This window comes from Crocodylus porosus, unplaced genomic scaffold (assembly GCF_001723895.1).
Source record: "Crocodylus porosus isolate Cpor-Errol unplaced genomic scaffold, CroPor_comp1, whole genome shotgun sequence".
Taxonomy (NCBI): domain Eukaryota; kingdom Metazoa; phylum Chordata; order Crocodylia; family Crocodylidae; genus Crocodylus; species Crocodylus porosus.
In genome coordinates this window covers 41,910,329-41,930,985 of record NW_017728949.1, presented here as the reverse complement: position 1 = coordinate 41,930,985, position 20,657 = coordinate 41,910,329, and the positions used below count along the sequence as shown (strand labels likewise).

Below are 20,657 nucleotides of genomic sequence, written 5' to 3'. Positions count from 1 at the left end.
TTACTGGCAAGTAAATCCTTTTTAGTTCTTCTGTGTGAATTTTGGTTTGCTTTTGATATAGACTCTTCTGATAAACTTCACAAGACTAGCAGACAGCCACACTGATATTTTTTTTTCTTTTGCAAATTAAAATAAACCTTTCCCTAGCCAACTGTTTTTTTTCAGTTTCTATAGCTAGGTCTTTATTTCTTTATTTTGTTTGGAAGGCCATGAGGTCTTATTGTATGTCTACGCAGCTTGATCGTCAGCTGAAGCTGTCACTAAAGCTAACAAGTAGTATGAAGCCTTTGTATAATGCACAAGCCAGTGGCTGAACACAAATGCAATAGAACAACTTGCTTGATTTTACATTGAGCTCTTCTGTGTGAAGCTGCAAAATTTTCATTAAACTATTTAATAAAAATCATTTTGTAATTCTTGTTTCAGTGATCCAAATTTGCCCATAATATATAGCCACTGATTTCTCTGGCGTTCCATCACAGGTGCGTTGACCCCAGTGCTACCAACATAAAATAGTGATTCATTAAATGTCTTGAACCTTCCTTTTTCTGGCTGGCAAAAGAATCCAGAGGCCAAATCTCAGCTCTCCTATCTACTCCGCCTGATCTAATAGAAGAATCAGTGAAGATCTTTAAAATATAAAACTCGTTATCTAAGTGACAAGTATATAGAGAAGTGAGCACTTCACAGAGGTCTGCTCTTCTCTCTGATACTTACAGTAGGTGCATATGTGCTTTCAGGAACTGTTTTGTTACAGTTTATATTAATATAACATTTCTTTTTCTTTTTTCCTTTAATAAAAATACTATACTTTTGCACCTAATGTTTATATATTTGTAATATTAAATTTGTACATATAAAATAAAAAAGGCCAGCAAATGCAAACATCAAGGTTTCCACAGCAACACCATCCTTCTTAAATATCAGTTATACTTTTGGTGCCACATGCATATCCCAAAGTGCTGTGAATAGAATATGAATACACAGCAGAATTAAGAGCCATGTGACAAGAGTTGAAATTTCCTTTGTGACCTTGCCCAGGTCTGTGAATCTCTGCCTTGTCCCTTCTCCTGCTCTGTTAGAAAGCTATAGCATTTAGTTTGATTGTAGTTAATCATACATTCTTTTAAAAGACCCCTTTATTGTTTCATGAACAGTGTTATGGAGAGACTTCCCTGTACACGTGCATTGTGGTGAGAAACCAAATACACTAACAGCAGCCAAAAGCCTCATCGATTATGAAATTCCTATTGGAAAATGATGTTTCAGTGCTCCTGAAAGGAAGATATACCTGAGTTTTTACTGTATTAGATATTTTCATTTTCTCTGATCATTTTCCTTGACGCTTTAGTACTTATCATGCCCAACCTTCTCAGGGTTCAGAGCAGGAGAAATTGGATTATGCCATCAATAATAAAAAGCGAGTCATCCGACTGGTTCTACAGTGGGCTGCTTTATATGGAGACCTACTACAAGAGGATGAAGCGGCATTGGCCTTTCTGGAGGTACAGAAGAATTATATGTATACTAGTTGACTGAAAAGTAGCTACAAAGGAAATTTGCTTAAGACCTTTTCACGGCCTTTGGAATTCTGTTAGCAAATAAGGAGCTGCAGTACATATCTTTAAAAAAGAGCAAAGTTATGTTTGTGTTTTCTCAGTTTTAACTGCAGGTTGCATACAAGTGCAGAGCCAGATGGTGCAAAGTGTTGGATCCTGTTTCATGGAAATTTACAGGGAAACTGGGTGTCAGAGTTGGCAGGATTCTGAAAATAACCAAACTAGTACAGTTCTGCTGTACAGCATTGGAGAGGGTAGGCTTTTATCTAGAATGAAGGGATCCTGTGTATATCAAATACTTTGACAGGAACTTTTTTTAGAAGGTTGGTGTGGATATTCCAGGAAGAGACTGGAGGATATGTCACTATGCCAGTCCAAAATTTAATCCATTCCTAGTTGCAGCCAAGAAACTTTCCTTCAGAACCACAGTCCTTCTAATGCACAGTTCAGCCACTGGGTTTTACCCATTGTTATGTCAGGTGTCACTAAGAGTGTAAATACTTTGGGGCAGGTGCTATGTCATTGTTGAGTAAGGCACTATACATTTTCCCACATGCATAATAATTAGCTTCACTTACCATTTGCATTATCCTAGTACAGTGGTTCTCAACCTTTTTTAGACTAAAGGCACCTCTCCTTAGGCTCAAGGCACCCCTTATTAGACTCAAGACATCTTTTAGAAAGTGCCAGCTCTTAGCTTTCTCTCATATTTTGACACTGGAAAAATAATGGAGCAATTCGTCTGTTGCAGAGAACTCAGAAAGACCACAACAGGTCAGAATGTTTTTGACACTATGGATTTCTATGCAAAATCTCTGGAATTTTCTTGTGAATCATGTATAGGTGTTTCCATATGTAACGCTACCAATATCATCCTTCCACTTTACGCGGCCCTGGTGAGACCGCAGCTCTACTGCATCCAGTATTGGGTCCCCCACTTCAGGAAGGATGTGGAGAACCTTGAGAGAGTCCAGAGGAGAGCCACTCATATGATCCAAGGCCTGGAGGGAAGGCTGTACGAGGAGAGGCTGAGGGACTTGGAACTCTTCAGTCTGGAGAAGAGAAGGCTCAGGGGGGACTTAGTGGCAGCCTACAACTTCATAAGAGGGGTACATCAGGACCTAGGAGAGAAGCTGTTCACCAGAGTTCCCCAAGGGATAACAAGGTCTAACAGCCATAAACTCCAGGAAGGCCGATTTACTCTAGATACACGAAAAAAGTTCTTTACAGTGCGTGTGTCCGGGGTCTGGGACAAACTCCCCCCAGAGGTGGTGCAAACACCTACTCTGGACTCCTTCAAAAAACAGCTGGATTTATTTCTTGCTAGGGTCATGTGATACCAACTGACTTCCTGCCTATGGTGGGGGGGACTGGACCCAATGATCTCATGAGGTCCCTTTCAGCCCCTAATATCTATGAAAAATCTATGAAATATTAAGTGATGCCCACATCACTGTTTAAAAAAAAATCCCATAGCGCTCTGGTTGACAATCACTGTCCTAGTGCTTAGGAGTCCTAATCATGGGTTAGGATCCCATTTTGCAGCATGCATAGATCCAAAACAAAAAAACAGTCTGTGCCCCAAAAAGCTGATTATTTATGTATGAAACAAGAAACAGTGGATGTAGGCAGACAAATGTAGGTGTTCAAGAAAACAATGAGATAGTATTAGTCTGTATGACAGATCACCAGCAGCCTAAACATTGGCAGGTATTTTAGGGATTGTGAAAAAGGAGTTTTGAGGAGATTTTTGAAGGTCAGCGAGTTAGTTTTGTGATTGTTTGCAGCTTTGCAGATAAGGAGTAAGTGAGCTTCCCCTACATCTGAGGGCAGCAGGGGGGAAAAATTATCAAAAATCAGAAAAAGAAACAAATTTAACAAGCAGGCAATGGAAGTTGGTCTCATGGGCCAAGCAGAGATGAGAGTTTCAATGACAAGTGAGAAATTGCAAATGGTGTCGAGACGCTATAAAGGGCCATCAAACTGAAGACCAGTAGCTTATAACTGAAGTGATAGAAAAGATGGAACTAGGGAAGGAAGCAGAGAAAGGGGCAAAAACAGTTGGCTAGAAAAATGAAAGCACTCTGAAGGATACGATAGGGTTAAGGCTGCATTTTCAAGGACCAAGACAAGGATGTTGCAGTAAGTGAGCCACAAGATGATAAGAGACTGGCAAGAGCTTCAGATATGCACATGGATTGGAACGGTTTCATCTTAGAGATGTTAAACAGAAAGAATCTGCAAGACTTACACATAGTCTGGATATGAAAACCTGACGAGAAGTTCATGTTGAAGATAAGAACCAGATTACAGACAGGATTGGTGGGCAAGAAGGTGACTGAGAAAGGCAGCAGATAGGATTTAAGGGAAATGGGGTGCATTGAGCAGTGCTTTAGGTGCGTTGAGCTTTAACTGACATATGAACAATTGAGGAGGTCAGAGATCTTAATTTTCACAAAAGACAGGTCTGGAGTAGAGCGGTGTGTAATCAGCATAGACATGATAATTTTTTGTTTTTCTGGAGGAGATTACTTGGAGATAAGGAGTAAGAAGAGAAGACAGAGCCTTTACAGAAAGCTGGAGGGGAAGAGGATCCTCTGATGGACCTGTTGAAGGAGTGTTTAGAAAGTTAAGAGAAGAACCAGGACAGAGAAAGTAACAGATGCTAAGGAAGGAGATTTCTAGGAGAAGAGCATAGTTGAATGAGCCACAGGCAGCTGACAGGTCAAGGAGGATGAGGAGGGAGCATTGGTTCTGAGATTTGGCCGGGATCAGGTCATTAGAAATCTTGATGAGAGCAATTGTCATGGACAGCAAGGGCCAGAAGCAGGACTGGAGGGGTGTCTAGGGTGGAAATGAAGAGAAGAGGCTCCAAGACGATGATTACTAATAGTATATTCAATGAATTAGGTAGGGGGGGAAGGGAGATGGGCAGGGAAGCTCTGTGAGGTAAAAGGTGAATTTTTATAAAGTGAGGGGAACTAAAGCAATAGTAATAACAGTAACAACCATAGCTAATTGTAAAAGAAATGACCCAACTGTGTTACAGCATTTCTTTGTATTGCATATATAATAACTTCTGTTACCAAACTGAAAAACGCATAAATTGCAAAATTTTCTCCACTGTAATCTTTTAAAAAAAAAGGAGAATATAGTTAGGACAATGACAGAGTGCTTAGATAACAAACTAGAAAAATGAGTCTATCTTAAATGTGTACCATCCTCTTTCCTTTCTACATGTGTAACTCTTATTTTAAATCAGTTGGACTTAAACAGAAGTGATGGAGAATTGCTTCAGCATTTTTTTTCTGTATTCACTGAACTGTTACTGATTCCTGATTCCTGGCAACCATAAACTGTCATATGTAAAACAAAAATTAATCTTTCTCCTTCTCTGCAGAGCGCATTTATTTATGTTCTTATTCAAAAATTATTTTGTATTATTTACAGGAATTTTATGTATCTGTATCAGATGATACAAGAATGATTGCAGCACTGAAAGAGCAACTTCCAGAGCTAGAGAAGGTTGTAAAACAAATGTAAGGATAGTGTTGTTGTCCCCTTTTCCTTTGTTTCTTTTGACTCTCCCTTCAGTAAAATAGCTAGGAAAATCTCTCTTTTATATCGGGTCAGAAAAATGACTTCTATGTCCATAGAGAGCTTTCAAAATGGCAGCTCAAAAACTGCTGAACAAAATTGCTTGTATGCATGCTTATTCAAACAAACATATGTGACACTTCTATTTTGTATGAACGTTCTTGCAAACCCCAAATTTACTCACGTAAGGATTCACAGAAAGCAGGCAAAAGGAATATGTATTCCTTTGGAAACAAAGTTGCAAATTTGTTTAACATTTATGTGCCTTTTGGCAGCATTTGCCCAGTCCTACTTAGAACTAACTGTCACTTCTATTCTTAGCATAAGCATTCATAAATCCCTTGATGTGATAGTTTGGAGATTTATCAGTATTCTTAATACTGACACACTATAGGTGAAATCTTCAAGAGATGCCTAATATCTTTTTTCTGCTTTCTCTAGTTCAGAAGAAGGTAAAACACCACAAAAGAAGGTAAATTAATTTTGGTGTTTTTCTAAAGCAGGGGTGCTAAACTACTGCACATAGAGCCAGGTCACTCGGCCCACAGGGCTCCACAGTGGCCCAGAAATTTGGCAGCAGAGGACAAGTAGCACCATTAATTGCCATGGCTTCCAGAGCTGTGGAAATTAATGTTGCCACCTCCCCCCGCTGCCAAATTCCCTTGGGAAGTCCTGCAGGCTGGATAACACAGTCCCATGCACCAAGTCACAGTGGCGCACAAGGCTGGGCTGGCATACAGGGCTGGATCTGATATGCATGAGGTGCTCCATGGTCAAATTCAGCACACAGAGCATTGCTGTATGGCCAGATGTGGTGAGCATGGGCTAGCTGTAAGCTGGATCCAGGTGTGTGGGTTCAGGCCCATAGACTGACTTCATGCACCAAATGTGTGGGATCCAGCCTGTGGGCAGGCTCCACTGTTTTAAGAGATTTTCCTTTTCAGTAACATCGAATTATTACAACACATATGGAAATAGTTTAAAAATGAATCTGCAAACTGTGTTTTGTTGCTTTCTCTCTTGCTTTTGATGCAGCATGTCTGTTTAAATTCAGGTCTACTCCATAATGTTTCTTCTTTGACTTTCGATGATGCTTATCATGATTATTATTTTTGCAGCACAAAGTTCTTCTGCAGCTGTTTAACACAACTGATGATAGAGCACAAAAACGCCAGCCCATCAGGGGAAGTGATGAAAGTAAGTACCTACACGCTGTGGTTTGCAACATTGTTTCCTGTACTGCTGAGGTTTACAATAAATTCATTGCCCCTGGGGCAGAAATCAGAATAAACAGAAGTGTCTGATTTTCAGATATGGGGCAGAGTCTGTTTCTTCTCATTCAGCACAGTCCTCAGTCCTTACTTTGAGTAGATTTAAGTGAATGGGGGAAGTAATATTGAGCTCTTGAGATGTCCATTTCTTCTTGCTTTAATTATTTGTAGTAGAGGTGGGGAATATGTATAATGAAGTGCCTTTCAAATAATGAACGAACAAAACAGTTTTAAAACAGCACCAGCAATGGCTACATGGGTAATATGTGGATATTGGCATTTGGTCCCCAATTTCATTGATACTAGTTTTAAGCCTGAGCTGCAAGTCCAGTCTTGCTCTGACAATCAACTTATGGAATGGGGGACTATCATAGAAAGCACTGATTTGAAAAGGACTTGGGGACATTGTTAATAAGCAGCTGAACATTTCCAGTATGAAGCTGTGGCAAAATGGAGTACTGTGATCATTTATTATATAAGCAGGTGAATAGTGTCATGTTTACCTTTTGCATTCCTTCACCTATTATTTCCCCCGCTCCCCTCCCTTGTCTACCCATTGTTTTCCAAACTTCCACCTATTTACATTTTCACTGACCTCCTGTCACACTTTTAGCTCCTTTCCCACCTTGGAGATCTCAGAACAACAGCGGAGTCTCCTAGTGCCTAAAGACGGGTGCTTGTGCCTGAAAGCTTGCAAAAAACTTTTTCCAACTACTCAGTTGGTCTAGTAAAAGATATCACATCTACCCAAAGAACCTTGCCTATCTCCTTATATGGCACTGATGAGATCCTGACTAATATTGTACCCAGTTTTGGTGCCCATGCTTTAGCAGGGATGCATGATCTGAGATTTTAAATGCTCCCTTTATGGAATTTATGAAAGATAAGTTTAATTGACTTGAGCATGGCCTATTAATAGACCTGCACAAAGACTTCTGTAGGGATGCTAATAGTTGCTTAATCTCACAGACAAAGGCCTGGTAGGACCTAATGGATGGTACTTGAAGCCAGCTAAATTGAAACTGGAAATGAAGTGCACAGTTAAGGATTAAAAGAGATGACCAGAGGCTATGGTCATTTCTCCATTACCTGTAGTCTTTAAATGTAGCCACAATGTATTAAATTGTGTCTAGGAATTAGCAGGCAGCAGTGTTTTCTGTCACATAAGATCATTCTCCTTCTTTCTTTCCTGAAACTCCATGAATATACAAATAATGGCAGTTACCATTATGATTGCTAAGGTAAAACCAGTCAGGTCTCACTGGCGAAGCAGTCTCCTGATCATCACAGAGAGAAGGAAGGGATCCACCTTACCATGTTTAGCCCTCCCATTTTCTTGGTAGAAGAAGGTTGCTTTCCTATGAAGTAGGAACTGAGGAAACAGGGCTGTATCCTTGATGGATCAACATTCCAGTCTGATATGCCAGTATACTATCCCCTTGATGTACCCCAGCTGAGGATACAGCCTCTTTTTTCTTTCCTTTTTTGGCTTCTGTACTATAGTACATGTTCACCCTAACCTAGTTTGAACTTGTCCAGAGCTCTCATTTGGATCATGGCTGATTTTATTAGACACACAACTGAAATGAGTACATTTTCCAAGTATATTCAGAAGTATACACAGACCATCTCCCTGAATTCAGGAGTGTGTTCAGTAATGAAAGCCTCAAGTCGGCAAAGCACTGAGTAAGTGCTAAGTCCCATTGACTAAAGTGCATTTTCTGTGAATGGTGTGAGACAGAATGCTGATCTGTGAACCATACATCCAGCTACACACTGATGTAAAGGATTTTGCACATCATAGAGCAGTTAATTTAAATCATAGGATAATTCCTCTTGCACAATCCAGCATAAGCACTCTGCAAGCTAAATAGGCATATTTCTGGCATAGGTTCCTAGTTTGTGGCTGAGACAAACTCAGTACAGCTCAGGAAAAGTGGGTATAAAGCTGAATTTCCATTTGAGACTCTCTGGCAGTCTATACACATGCTTTAAGGTGAGAGGGGGTGCATTTTAATTAGAACAGTTCCCCAGCAGCCGCTGTAACTAAAACACCACAGCATCACATGTATGAAGCCCCTGCACATTTAAAAATAGCCACAGGATGATTTATCTAAATCTCATTCAATGAGGCTTAGTTAAAGCACTCCAGGGCCATTTTTAAATGCTCAGGGTCATAGGCACTGACTTTTATGTTCGCCAGGGAAGGCCTAAGATGATGGACATGTGGAAAGTTTTATACATTTCAGGCGATAGCCCTCTTCCTGAGGGGGACCAGAGCCCTTGGACCCCCACATACTCAGCACCTCTGCTAGGGGGCTTAATACATGTGATGCTGCTGCAGTGCTGCAGCATTCTAATTAGAATGTGGAACAGACTCAGTTAATCAAGTCTGCTCTGATGCATTCTAATTAGAATGCCACTGAGCAGATGTACAGGCAGCTTCTGAGTATAAAAGGCAGTAGGGAAGTTCTGTGTCTCCTGAGAGCCATTATTGTCTGACAGCTGAAGCTGCCTTGGAACACTTCACCCTGAGTGGCACACAATGCCTCCTGAACTCAAGGTTTCTGGCTCTTCACTTCTTCCATCTTGCCTGGTGTTAGAACCCACCCACCTGAGAAAGCTGGCAGCATAAAATGAAATAGGGCAAGAATCCTTTCATATCTGAGCTGTAGATGTTTTAAAGGCAGATTTCCAGGATACCTCTTATAATTACATTCATCCCCACATTTTTGTGTCTGGGGTCCTATTTGCCAGCAGGGGGTGAGGTGCTTTAAAATGGCCTATGAAGAGCAAATTTACATTGGGATATGGAAAGGCAGATTACGTAGTAGATATTTTCCATTTCTGATGCTTAGATATCAGGAACCCACTCCCCACCTCAGAACTACCTGAAACCAAAGCACATTGGAATCAATGAGCATAGTCACAGTCCGTGGGCTCTGGATCATGTTCTGGGTTATTTTCAATTTTCAACTTACCTTGAATTTTCAACTTCCCTCTACTTCAGCTGACAGCCAACATTATATTTTTTCACACCTTCCATTTTTCCATGGGTGTTTCCATCTGTCCCCCAACTACACACGCTCACGTGCACAAATACACACGCAATTCTTTTACAAGCTTGCTGGGATACCTACTTTCATTTTTTAATGCTTTGGTTTTTTTGTGTCCATTGTTCCTTCTTTTCTACTTTACCTTTGCACATCACTTTTTGTAGCATTTCACTGTATGCAACTCTGCATTATCTTTCTGTTCTTCCTTTTATTGTTAAGTGTTTTGTGAGACTTGGTATGAAAGGCACTAAATATAAAATGCATTGTATTTCAGTAATGCCAATGCTCCAGGAACATCCTACTGATAGAACAAGCATCATGTTTTGACAAAAACAGATATTTCTAGATAATTCATTTCTATTGTATTAAAAAACCTTATAACAATAAATTTCCACCAACTCTTGTCTCTTGCGTTCTATTCCTTAGATATGTGACTCCACTTGAAGCAGCTTTGCCCTCATCAGCCCTAGGGGTTGAGGTGGTAGCCCTGTGACTAAAACACAGCAATAGAGTATTAACTTATTCTGGAAATCTGTACCAGACTGGAAGGAGGACAATGTCTGTCCCTCTGGTTCTGCCCAGTCTAGCCTCCCCTCCACAGTTCTCTGGATGGGGCTGCTCCCCTACACACCACTTCTATGTGAATGGGGAAAGAGCTGTCTATAGAAGGAGCCCTCCACATATGGATCTAAGAATAGGAACAATCAGACTACCGTAGTTATATTATACTGATAGATATATCACACTGGAGAAGTGTTGATCCTATGTATGTATTTTCTGTATCCACAAGCCTACAGGTATCTACAGGTATCCTCCATGAATACAGCTGGTGCACACAGGCTGTCATATGGGTCTCTCTCCTATGGATTTACATAGGGCCATGCACTTGTTCCCTTAATGGAGGTATCTCATCTTATGTCTGCAGGGTTATTCTGTAATTGAGTCCATGATTGTACATTTCCCATTTATAGGACAGGCTGCAAAGTAAGCATAGAGGGCTCCAACACAATCTACAGGCTCTGTGGCTGGGTTTGACAATTGGAAGTTTTTTGATTTCTTCTTCTGGCTTTAATTCATTCCACTTCTGACCTGCCCTGCTCTTTACAGAATAGATTCTATCCTCCCAATTTCTATGCAATCAAAATTGTCTGGTATTTCCTATAATTCAGGAGACAACTCTTGCTGTACCTCCAATTGTATCTTGCTTATTAGAGCAAGGTATCTGAATGTCTGGAAAGGACTACAAGAGATACACCACAGCCTAAATCAGTGGTTCTCAACCTTTTTAGACTCAAGGCATCTTTTGTTAGACTCAAGGCACTATTCCATAGCCTCCGTGAATAGAGCAGCATCCCATTTCAAAAACAGTTTATTTCACTGTTTACCTCCTTGCAGAGGGGCTACCTAATGAGGGAGGTGAGCTGCCAGGCAGGGAAAACCTAAGCCTGCCCTTACCTGCTCATCTCTTCATACCCTGAGATGCCACATCACCCTGAGGTGAGGTGTCTGAGTTACCATATCACCCTGATTGAGAATCACTGGTTTAAATTAAACTTTGTGGTCATGAGCCACCTATTGGATCTGGTTCTGCAAATATGCAAATTTGTGATTAGGGAGTTTCATAATTAATTTTTTTTAACCCTTGCAAAAGTAAAATTATTTATTTGAGAATGTTCAGCTGGCTGGATCATGCAGAAATATCAATGATGTTGATGAATGTGTCTATGAATAATGATGTCTATGAATAATAGAGTAATATTGGAATTTCAGGAATCTTATCATTTACTAAAACTTAATGCAGATCTGGCATTAAAATTACTAAACTTGTTGAAAAACTAGAAATCTGGGACCTATAATACCAAATAGAGTTTTAGAAACTTAATACTGTGTTTGTTAAGTATGTGAGCAATCATTTATTGATATGAGAATTATTTGCAATAAAGTGTATCTCATTGTTATATACAGCATTCACCATCGTTATCTTTGTCTATAGTTCTGTTTAAAGTGTACTGTATAGACCACACCTACACTACTATTCGTGTGCCAGTGCTGTCTTCTGTTAAGGAAGTGATCAGTGCCGTAACAGATAAACTGGGCTCTGGAGAAGGCTTGATCATAGTAAAGATGAGTTCAGGAGGAGGTAAGGTATTTACATTATCTTTGATCTATCTCATTTGAAAAAAAATAGAACACTCTGACAGAACATAAAATAATACTGATTTACACAAGGCTGTTCCTATTCCTGTTCATCTCACCAGAAAGTTCTCTTAGGAGCACAACCTGTCCTTCACTAGTGATGTACGTGACCCTGAACACAGTGGATCTTGCTATTGGAGAGGCAGCTCTCTCAGGAGGCAAAGGTGCTGTCCACCATAAAGCAGTGTTTTAGCAGGGATCTTTTCTCTGTGGCATGTATTTTGGACAGAGGTACAGAAAAGAAGGCATGGATGATTTCATATTTACACCATTCAGATCTTGTAAAGGGCAAGGTGGATGCTCCAGTAACAGCAGAGAATATGCAGTTTGGAGGCTGCAGAGGAGGCCAGAGATTTAATGTGCTCCCCTTCCCTTTCAACCAGCCTCCCTCTGCCAGCCCCTTTTACTTGGGCCTCACAAAAGTTCAGGACTTGCAACTTAGGAAGCTAAACCAAGCACACTAGAAACAAGTACGTGGTGGATTCTGCTGAAGAAACCATGCTGGTGAGAGTGATTGAATATGACAGTGACAATGACAGAGCTGCACTGCTGAAGAGGGCAGTGCTGGAATGCATTTCATTCCAATAAGCAAAGATGCCTACCAGAAAACTGGCACCAGGGGTCTCTCTCTTTTCAGTTGCAGTAATTTTCTGTTGCAAAAATGGATGACAGCAGCCTAACTTGCATATGCTGAAAAAATTCATCGTGAGTCAGTTTGTAAATTCTTCTTTACCTTCAGGCTGTGATCCACAGTTTTTTATGACTGTTGTCATGAGGCCAGTATACAATTACATCCAACTGCCTCATCAGGCACTTGCTGGCTTTCCAGTCAGTTTTTGAACAGCTAGTTAACCTCTTACTTCTCAGAGGGTGTGTCTACACGTTCATTGATGAGTCATAGTTACTGCACAGTAAATTTAGTACTTGGATAACCATGTACTACTATATCAGTACACAGTAACTCATGCTACTGTGCCATAGTGCACAGGTTTTTTTTCAGACTCTAACTATACTACTAAGCCTACTACTAGTACTCTAACTAAGCCTACTACTACTGTGTACTAGCCATGGTTTTGCCTGGCACACTACTGCACAGTATTATTAGGCTACTGCACTGTGTCTAGCATCTTGTGTAGAAACACTCAGAGAGGAAGGAATTGAGTCATTCACGTTGAGTGGTCTTAGCATTTGCAGTGCAGATTCCCTGAGTTTCTTTCAGTTTGGGTGTTGTGATTTCAAGCCCCAGTTTTCTGGGGATTTCATGTGGGTTGAGCCTGCCCTTTCATGTACTGATGCCACATTTTTTCAGTAAGATCTTGTCATCTACCATCCAAGGCATCTTGCTGTATCTTTTAATAATGCACATAGCTACTAATTTGATTTCACTGTGGTTAAGTCTGCTGTAAGGACATTTAATGTTGTGTATTTAATAGAGAATCTTACACTTCCATGTTTACAGAAAAAGTAGTACTCAAACCCAATGATGTTTCGGTGTTTACGACTCTCACTGTTAATGGACGTCTTTTTGCTTGCCCACGGGACCAGTTTGATTCCCTGGTATGTATGTATTTAATTCTCAGAAAACCACTGAAAGTCTGAGAGCAGTGACATGGAAATACTAATAGCTCAAAAAAGGTTTCTCAGCCTATTTTATCATATGAGCATTTTAGCTGGAAGTTATCCGAGAGATCCAAAACAAAAGGTTTGTTAGGGTGAAACCAAAAGAACACACACCCTTGTAAAAAAGCAATATTATCATTTTTAGAACAGAGGAAAAAACATTCTGTCTGATCTATGCAGCAGATCTCAAATCCAATACCTGGAATTGAACCTACAAGGAGAGTTAAATGTTGTAAGAGATAACTGTGGCATGAATCTGATTACAGAACTGTCCCCTCTGTGTTCACAGACATTTAAATAGAGTAAGATGTTATCAGTTAAAATATTATAGAGGCTTGATTAATGCAGTACACTCTTTAAAATCTTTTTTCCTGACCTCCAAAATACTGTGTAAAAACTACAGATGCTTCTAACTAGAATCACAGAAAACATTCCTACTAGAAAATCTGTTTTTTCTTAAGTAAAATTGTTCATAAGTACTTGCAGTTCATACAGTAATTCTAACAATCTCCATGAGGTCTGCTTTTATAGTTTGATTTGACTGTACTTCTTGTTCCTTTTACTTCATTAAAAACAACTGTCATTGCCAAGTCATGCCAGCATGAACTCTATTACTTTAAGCCTTGTTTCAGCCTCCTTTATGCTTTTAACAAGCCACTTAGTATGTATGCCTGATTTCTTTTATAGATATTTTTAAGTCAAAGCTTCACTGTGGCTTTAGATATAGACACTTAGTGGTAAATTTTTGGTATTTTGGGAATTTTTACAACCATTTCTACCTTCATTTAGCATGGACTGAATATGCCAAATATAGATGATTTCCATGTACTGCTTAAGACTGACTAGAGCTCAGTGCTATGACAAGCCAACTGTCCTCAATTGTTACTGATTTCAGAAATTCAAGGAACTCAGTTCCTTGGAGGATGGGCTGAGCAGTGTGCAATAGAAGTTCACTACATTAACCATTTCTACAATATTCTGTTACTGAAATCTAGCAGAATTCTTCTAGTTTGAGTACCTTTTGCTATTTCAGAATCCATGTTCCTGTTGCTAAGTGCAAATATAAATTTGTTCATACTATGCTTGGCAAGCCTCTTGTGAAAAATTTTGTTCTGGGACAAATTAACTTGCAAACAAGCAGTAAGTCTAAATCTAAATGTTTCTTCTCTAGCATTAGAAAATATTTTGGGGCCATTTGCTTGTTATGGTAACCCAGTTCTTTTGTCATTGTCTCTGAAGAGAAAGAAAAATATATTTTACTTTGTGGAAAAGTCTCTTTCTTTAAATGATGAATATTCCTGAATAAATCTGTATGTAGAGTCACTTTTCAAGAATAAGGAAGCTATCAAACTTTAAACACAGAGGAACTATGGACCTGGTATAATGCTGATGCTTGTTCTGAAGAACAAGCATTTCCTGGTAAGAAAGTCTCTTTCCAAATCAAGACTTTCTCAAACCAAGTCTCGTAAGGCCATATTGCCTATAATGTATTGCAAATTATTTTAGACTGGTTTGACACAATCATGTTATGAGCATGTTTGATATGCTAGTTAGTTCTAGAGAGCAAAAAGTAGCAAAGCAAGCTACTGAAGTGCAGGTCCTTTCTATTTTTTTTTAATGCAGTCTGTTGGTCTTGTAAACATCAGTTTGAGCTCAGGATAGGATATGTTGACAACACTTTTCTATAATAATTAGCAATATAAAGTACTTATTTAAAATTAAAAACAGTAGGAGAAATTTGAAAAGAAAATTGTAAGTGAACCCTCTCCTGCCCTCTCCTGGAAACAAAAGCAATTAAAATGTGGATACATATGAAGCAGTATTTAAGATATTTCAAGATGTATTCAAAAGATGCACTTGAACTAGACAGGGGGGTTTTGCTGGTAACTGAATAATTCTTGCATGACTGGTTCAGTGTGTATGACTAATATAGAGCTGATGATCCCAAACACAGTTTAACATGGACCCACATTTTGCATTTCTTTTTAGTCCAAGAAGTAGCAGTGTGCAAAACTGCAGTTCACATCTCTTTTTTTTTTTGGTCTTATTGGTGATAAGGAAATGCATTTTAAAAATGCTATAATACTTGAATTATTTAAAGGATATTTTTTCCTGTTTTGAATGTGCATGCACAATTCCCTTTAACTTAACTGGGAGTTATGCTATCGCAAAGGTTTGTGCATCCAGCTATTAGAATATACCCAATATATACTGATCCAGGGAATGTACGAGGTACACATATGATCTTGTACTTAATGCAGATAAAGCACAGTAAATCAAATAATTATCATTGTTAACATCTGTTGGTTTCAAAAACATTTGACTTTTATTTTGTGGTCTAGAACTTTGTGTTTGTAAAAATGGGAACTGATAAGAAAAGGTTTACTTTTACCCTTGGTTGAAAACAGATTTCAATTATGTTATTTGAAACATCTTAGAAGCTGGTGACATCCAAAAAAGATCTGTAGCAGACTAACCACTGATGGTGTAATTTAGCAGTTCTTGACATCTTGTATCATTATTCCTATTCACAGACACCACTGCCAGAACAAGAAGGCCCATCTACTGGAACTGTGGGGACTTTTGAACTCATGAGCTCCAAAGACTTAGCATACCAGATGACAATTTATGATTGGGAACTCTTCAACTGTGTGCATGAGGTATTATTAAATAGTTCCCTATTATTGTAAGTACCAGTACTATTGCCAGATCTGCTGAGCTTAACCTGCAGAAGCAATATCACCAGTAGGCTTTGAATGTATTAAATACAGTTACAGTAGTAGCTAAAATATAAAGTACACAAAAGAAACATCTCCCAACAGTGCACATTATATTGAATTATTTAATAGGCCCTATTCAAATGGCTAAATCATTAATACATAGTCTATCTTTATGCTTTTATTATGCCTCAGTGGTTGTCTACTGAACTTGCAATGCAGCCAGAATCCTTTTCATCTATATTTTAAACACGTATACTGTGGAACAATATTCTGACTAGAATATGTTAGAAACCCCCCCACTCCTCTTTACCCCAAAGGACCCCCCCCCACACTTATCCTCCCAAATAAAAAAACAAACTTCAAAAAACAGACAAACCTATTTTATCTTTTCTAGCTGGAACTGATATATCACACATTTGGAAGGCATCATTTTAAAAAGACAACAGCAAATTTGGACCTATTTTTGAGAAGATTTAATGAAATCCAGTTCTGGGTAGTCACAGAGATTTCTCTTTGCTCCCAACTCAGCAAGCGTGTTCAGCTGTTGAAGAAATATATTAAGATAGCAGCCCAGTGAGTATTGAAGTATTTGCATTAAAATATAAACAGTAATTGTTTGACGTGTGCCAAATTTGTATTTATTATTTGTCCTTTTTCAGAGATAAAGTTAAAGATAACAAATACACCACTGTTCATGAGGGATTTTTTCCCACTAATATACACCCTCCCTTTCTCTATTTTCTCCATTTACTCTTGATCTCTGCCCACTGGCGGCAGATACTAAATCCACATATGTGAGTGGTCTCATTGAATTCAATAGGACGCTCATTTCCCTACCATTATTGTGTTAATGTTTTCAAAGGGATCTCTTAACATCCCTCTGTGGTCTCTACGATTGCCCAGAGTGCCACTAGGAGAGGAGCAGGGTGACAGTATAAGGAAGCTTACACTGGCTTCACTTTATATTATTTCTTTCCAACTACCAGGTATAAAGGTGGATAGAAAAATAATTTTCGTTCACAACTGAAGCTTATTTAAACAATCTTTAATACTACAGTTGAGTGATAGCTTTTGCAATGAAATTCACTCAAAATGTAGGCATTTGCACATTTTCCTGGAAAACAAAAAGTGAATCCTGCATGTTTGCAAAATGTGTGCATCACTGAAAATTGTTAAGTTTATGTGCAAAAATAGGCAGCAAAGACACTAATGTGGACAATATGTTTGTTCACAAGATGAATTTGACAATTTAGCTGGCTGGTCAGCACTGCTGCTCTCACTTATTTGTTTATTCACATTTAAGTGCCTTCGGGCTGCCTTATTAGGGCTTAATCCCCAACCTCTGATGTCCATAAGAAGTTTGCTATTGACTTCAAAGGAAGCAAGGACAGGGCTAAAACTATTCTGTCACATTCCTATCACTGTTACCCTCTTCCTTCCTCCTGCAGTCCTTGCTATTGTTTGCTACTCCCACCTGTTCTCATTGTCTCTGATTAGACAGAAACTCTTCAAAGCACAGCCCAGTTGTCTTGCATGTTTGTATATAGCACCCTAGACGGCGGGACTGTCATCTTGTGTAGGGTCTTTGGGCACTGTTTAAATACAGCTAACAATTTTCCATTAAAACATGACAATATTTTTTTGTATTTTATAATATAAAACCATGACTGAGTCAGGTGGTAGGGAAGAATGGACAGAAAAGAGACAATGACAGTCATAATTTCACAGCCCAAATCTATTCCCCAACTTTGCAAGGTGCTGAATCCCTCCTGGAAACTGCTGAATGCTCACAGCTCCCACTGAAGTCAGTGAAAGTCAAAGGCCCCCAACGTTTTGTAAGATGCATTCAGGATCAGTCTCATATTCAGGAGAGAGCATAGAATTCACCTCCTTAGTTCCTAAAAAATATAGGTAGCGTAAAGCAGCCATTTCTTTATTTCATTCTGTAAGGGGAAACTAAAACCAGAAAGCAAGTCTGAACTATTTTGTCCAGTAGAGGGCAGTAGCACACATGCACTCAAAGAAGTAGGGTTAATTTCTCAAATCAATAGCATGAAATGGGTAAAAACTTAAAAGCAAGTCAATTAAGATACGAAGGCAATTTACATAAACACTTAAAAGCAAGCATCTTAAAAATAATGGTTAAACGTCTCCTTAATAAGAAAAGGCAGGGAAAATAATAAATCATATAGTGTCCCAGCCAGTAAGATCCCTCAATGTCATGGGTTTAATCTGCTATTTACTTCAGCTTGACAACCTCCTGTTTACTTCCATGTTTCTGGTGTCACTGCAATGCTAAAAATACATTGCTAAAAGTGATCTTCTCTACTGAGACCTCTTTGCCTCCTAAATGCAGGGAATTCTGGATCACAGGGTTCTCCTAAATGAACACTAAGCTGGCAGGTTTATTTCCAGCGGCTGGAAAAGAACTTTTAAGTTTTGTCAGGCTTTTCCCCACTGTATAAAGTGCTGCTATGGCAACAGGTGCTATAAAACCTCCAAAAACAAATATAAAGTAAGCCAGAATTAGAACAAAATAACCAAGTAACTGGGTCACAAGAGGTGAGCCCAGGCCTTCAAATAATTTTGCTTGCAAAGGGTGATGATAAAGCAGTGACCCAGCAAAAGACGAGCATACTTGAAAGTAGAGCAGGGTGTTCAGAACAATAAGGTGAGGGGCATGCAGCACTTCTCATCTTTGCAGGAACTACTAAAGTCATGTGGCACAACTGCACTTGGGTAGTACTGATTATCTGAGATAACAGTTGTTGAGAATCTTACTGCCCTGGCATAACTGAGGGCTCCATACCACTGCAGAAGGCACTCTGGCAATATGCCCCTTTTCTGGCTGCTCCACACCCAGGTGGGAAAGTGCTTGACCAGGTGGCATCTAATTCAGGTGAGCACAGCGTGCTTTGAGCTCACTGTGCAGTGGTTTTCATTGCACCTACTGAGAGAGATTGTGCAGTTCACCAAGTTCATGTCTTTCCTCCACCCACTGCAGGATCAAGCTCTGAGTTTTAGAAATAAAGGCAGATGCTAACTGTATCTCCTGTGGTGTAATCCCCCAAGACTGATAGTATTAGAAAAGCTTTCTATTGTATGCTTGCACATAAATGTAAGCGCATACTCAACCACACTCTAAATACATTCTTTCTCTACTTACTCACCACATACACTAAGAATTCTCTGCCTATACAAAATCATAATCACACACACACACACAAGAATGTCTTCCCAGTGCAATCAATTGTGGGAAATTATAGGACTTTTAGTCCAAACTCACTTTGATGCTTTGGAAAATTTTACCTTCTGGATTTTTTTTAAAACTCAGTGGATCAAAGCACACACTATTTTCTTAGTAAAATTGTGCATCATTATTTTCTTTAGTTATATTTTTCAATCTGCAAGAAGATTTGTATTTTAAGAATGTTAGGTTGAATCACTTGATTCAAGTGTTGAATTGCTTGCCAAAATTACACCATTTATTTTAGAACATAACTAAAGATCATCCATCTATACTAGACTTAATAGGGTTTCAGTTAAACTGGATGAGTGCACTGCATTGAAAGAATGCTTAGTCATATTGTAAAGATCCCTTATCTCAGACAAAGAATAGCTGCAAGTTACAAATTGCAGCTTCCTTAAATAAGCCTGTCTACTGTACTTGAGTAGCATTACAGCATTGTTATTTAATATTTTACAGTGCCCAAATATATCCTTGGTGACATATCAAACAAGGAGGGGTACCTACTCCAGAGAGTTCACCTTCTAACTGTGACATGATACAAAGGGTTAGTTAAATAGGGCAATGGGAGGTAGAGGATAACAGTAACAAAACCATGTTGTTTTGCAGTAAGACAGGTACATGTCTTCAGGGTTCTGTTAATTTTGGTTTCCCTTTCTTCACTACTTCTTAGCAAGTTGTCAATAGTGAGTATTTAGGAGAGAGCTGAAGGTGACGGAAGTGGCTAGGTGAATGGACCAAGGTGGCACATTCCGTTTATAGGGGTAGCTGTTTAATTTAAGGAGGTCAAGGGTGTATCAAAGCTGGTAAAACAGGAAGAACACTAACAAGGTTATGTTTTCACTGAAAAGTTAACCTGGGCTCTTAATTAGGTGTAGTCCATTAAAAGGCTATAAGGTAAAACCCAAATGAGTCATTCACTTGGGCTGATAACCCATCCAATTTATAATACAGACAGAGTGCTGATATAGACTCCAGTGCCTTTCTGTAACTTTCTTATGTGCTCAGAAGAGCAGACAACTGCTTCTACACTTACTGGAAAAAATATCACAGGGAAACCCGCATAAGATATGTCTCCAGAGCCATTCACACAGGGGCGTGCAGCTCTTGTGCTAACACAGTCATTCTTTCTAGGACTTTGTGGTGTGGCTTCTCACACACAGACTGCTCATAGGCAGACCTGGGTGCCAATCATCTGGGTTAACTCTACAGTGAAAAGATAGCCTAACGGTCAGGGCTGTATGATATAGAGCTTTGAATGCAGGAAGTATGTATTTGATGCCCACACACAATAAGAAACCACTGAAGCATTTCAAAAGAAAGGAGGAAAAAAGGGAAATGTGATCAAAGTGACATGTGAGAGAAATGATTCTGGAGGGTAGCAAAGTTGG

At 39.2% G+C, this 20,657-nt stretch overlaps 1 protein-coding gene across 4 annotated transcripts in view; it reads left to right on the top strand.

The window, feature by feature from the left end:
* Window positions 1-20,657, top strand: part of RAPGEF4 (Rap guanine nucleotide exchange factor 4) — a 285,020-nt gene that overhangs the window by 239,264 nt on the left and 25,099 nt on the right. For all 4 annotated transcript variants that reach the window (XM_019554378.1, XM_019554377.1, XM_019554380.1 and 1 more), the window contains 8 exons: window positions 1,355-1,505; window positions 5,010-5,098; window positions 5,598-5,628; window positions 6,275-6,353; window positions 11,477-11,623; window positions 13,139-13,236; window positions 15,834-15,959; window positions 16,414-16,592. In XM_019554378.1, the coding sequence (XP_019409923.1) occupies window positions 1,355-1,505; window positions 5,010-5,098; window positions 5,598-5,628; window positions 6,275-6,353; window positions 11,477-11,623; window positions 13,139-13,236; window positions 15,834-15,959; window positions 16,414-16,592 (900 nt within the window). The remainder of the gene's footprint in view (window positions 1-1,354; window positions 1,506-5,009; window positions 5,099-5,597; window positions 5,629-6,274; window positions 6,354-11,476; window positions 11,624-13,138; window positions 13,237-15,833; window positions 15,960-16,413; window positions 16,593-20,657) is intronic.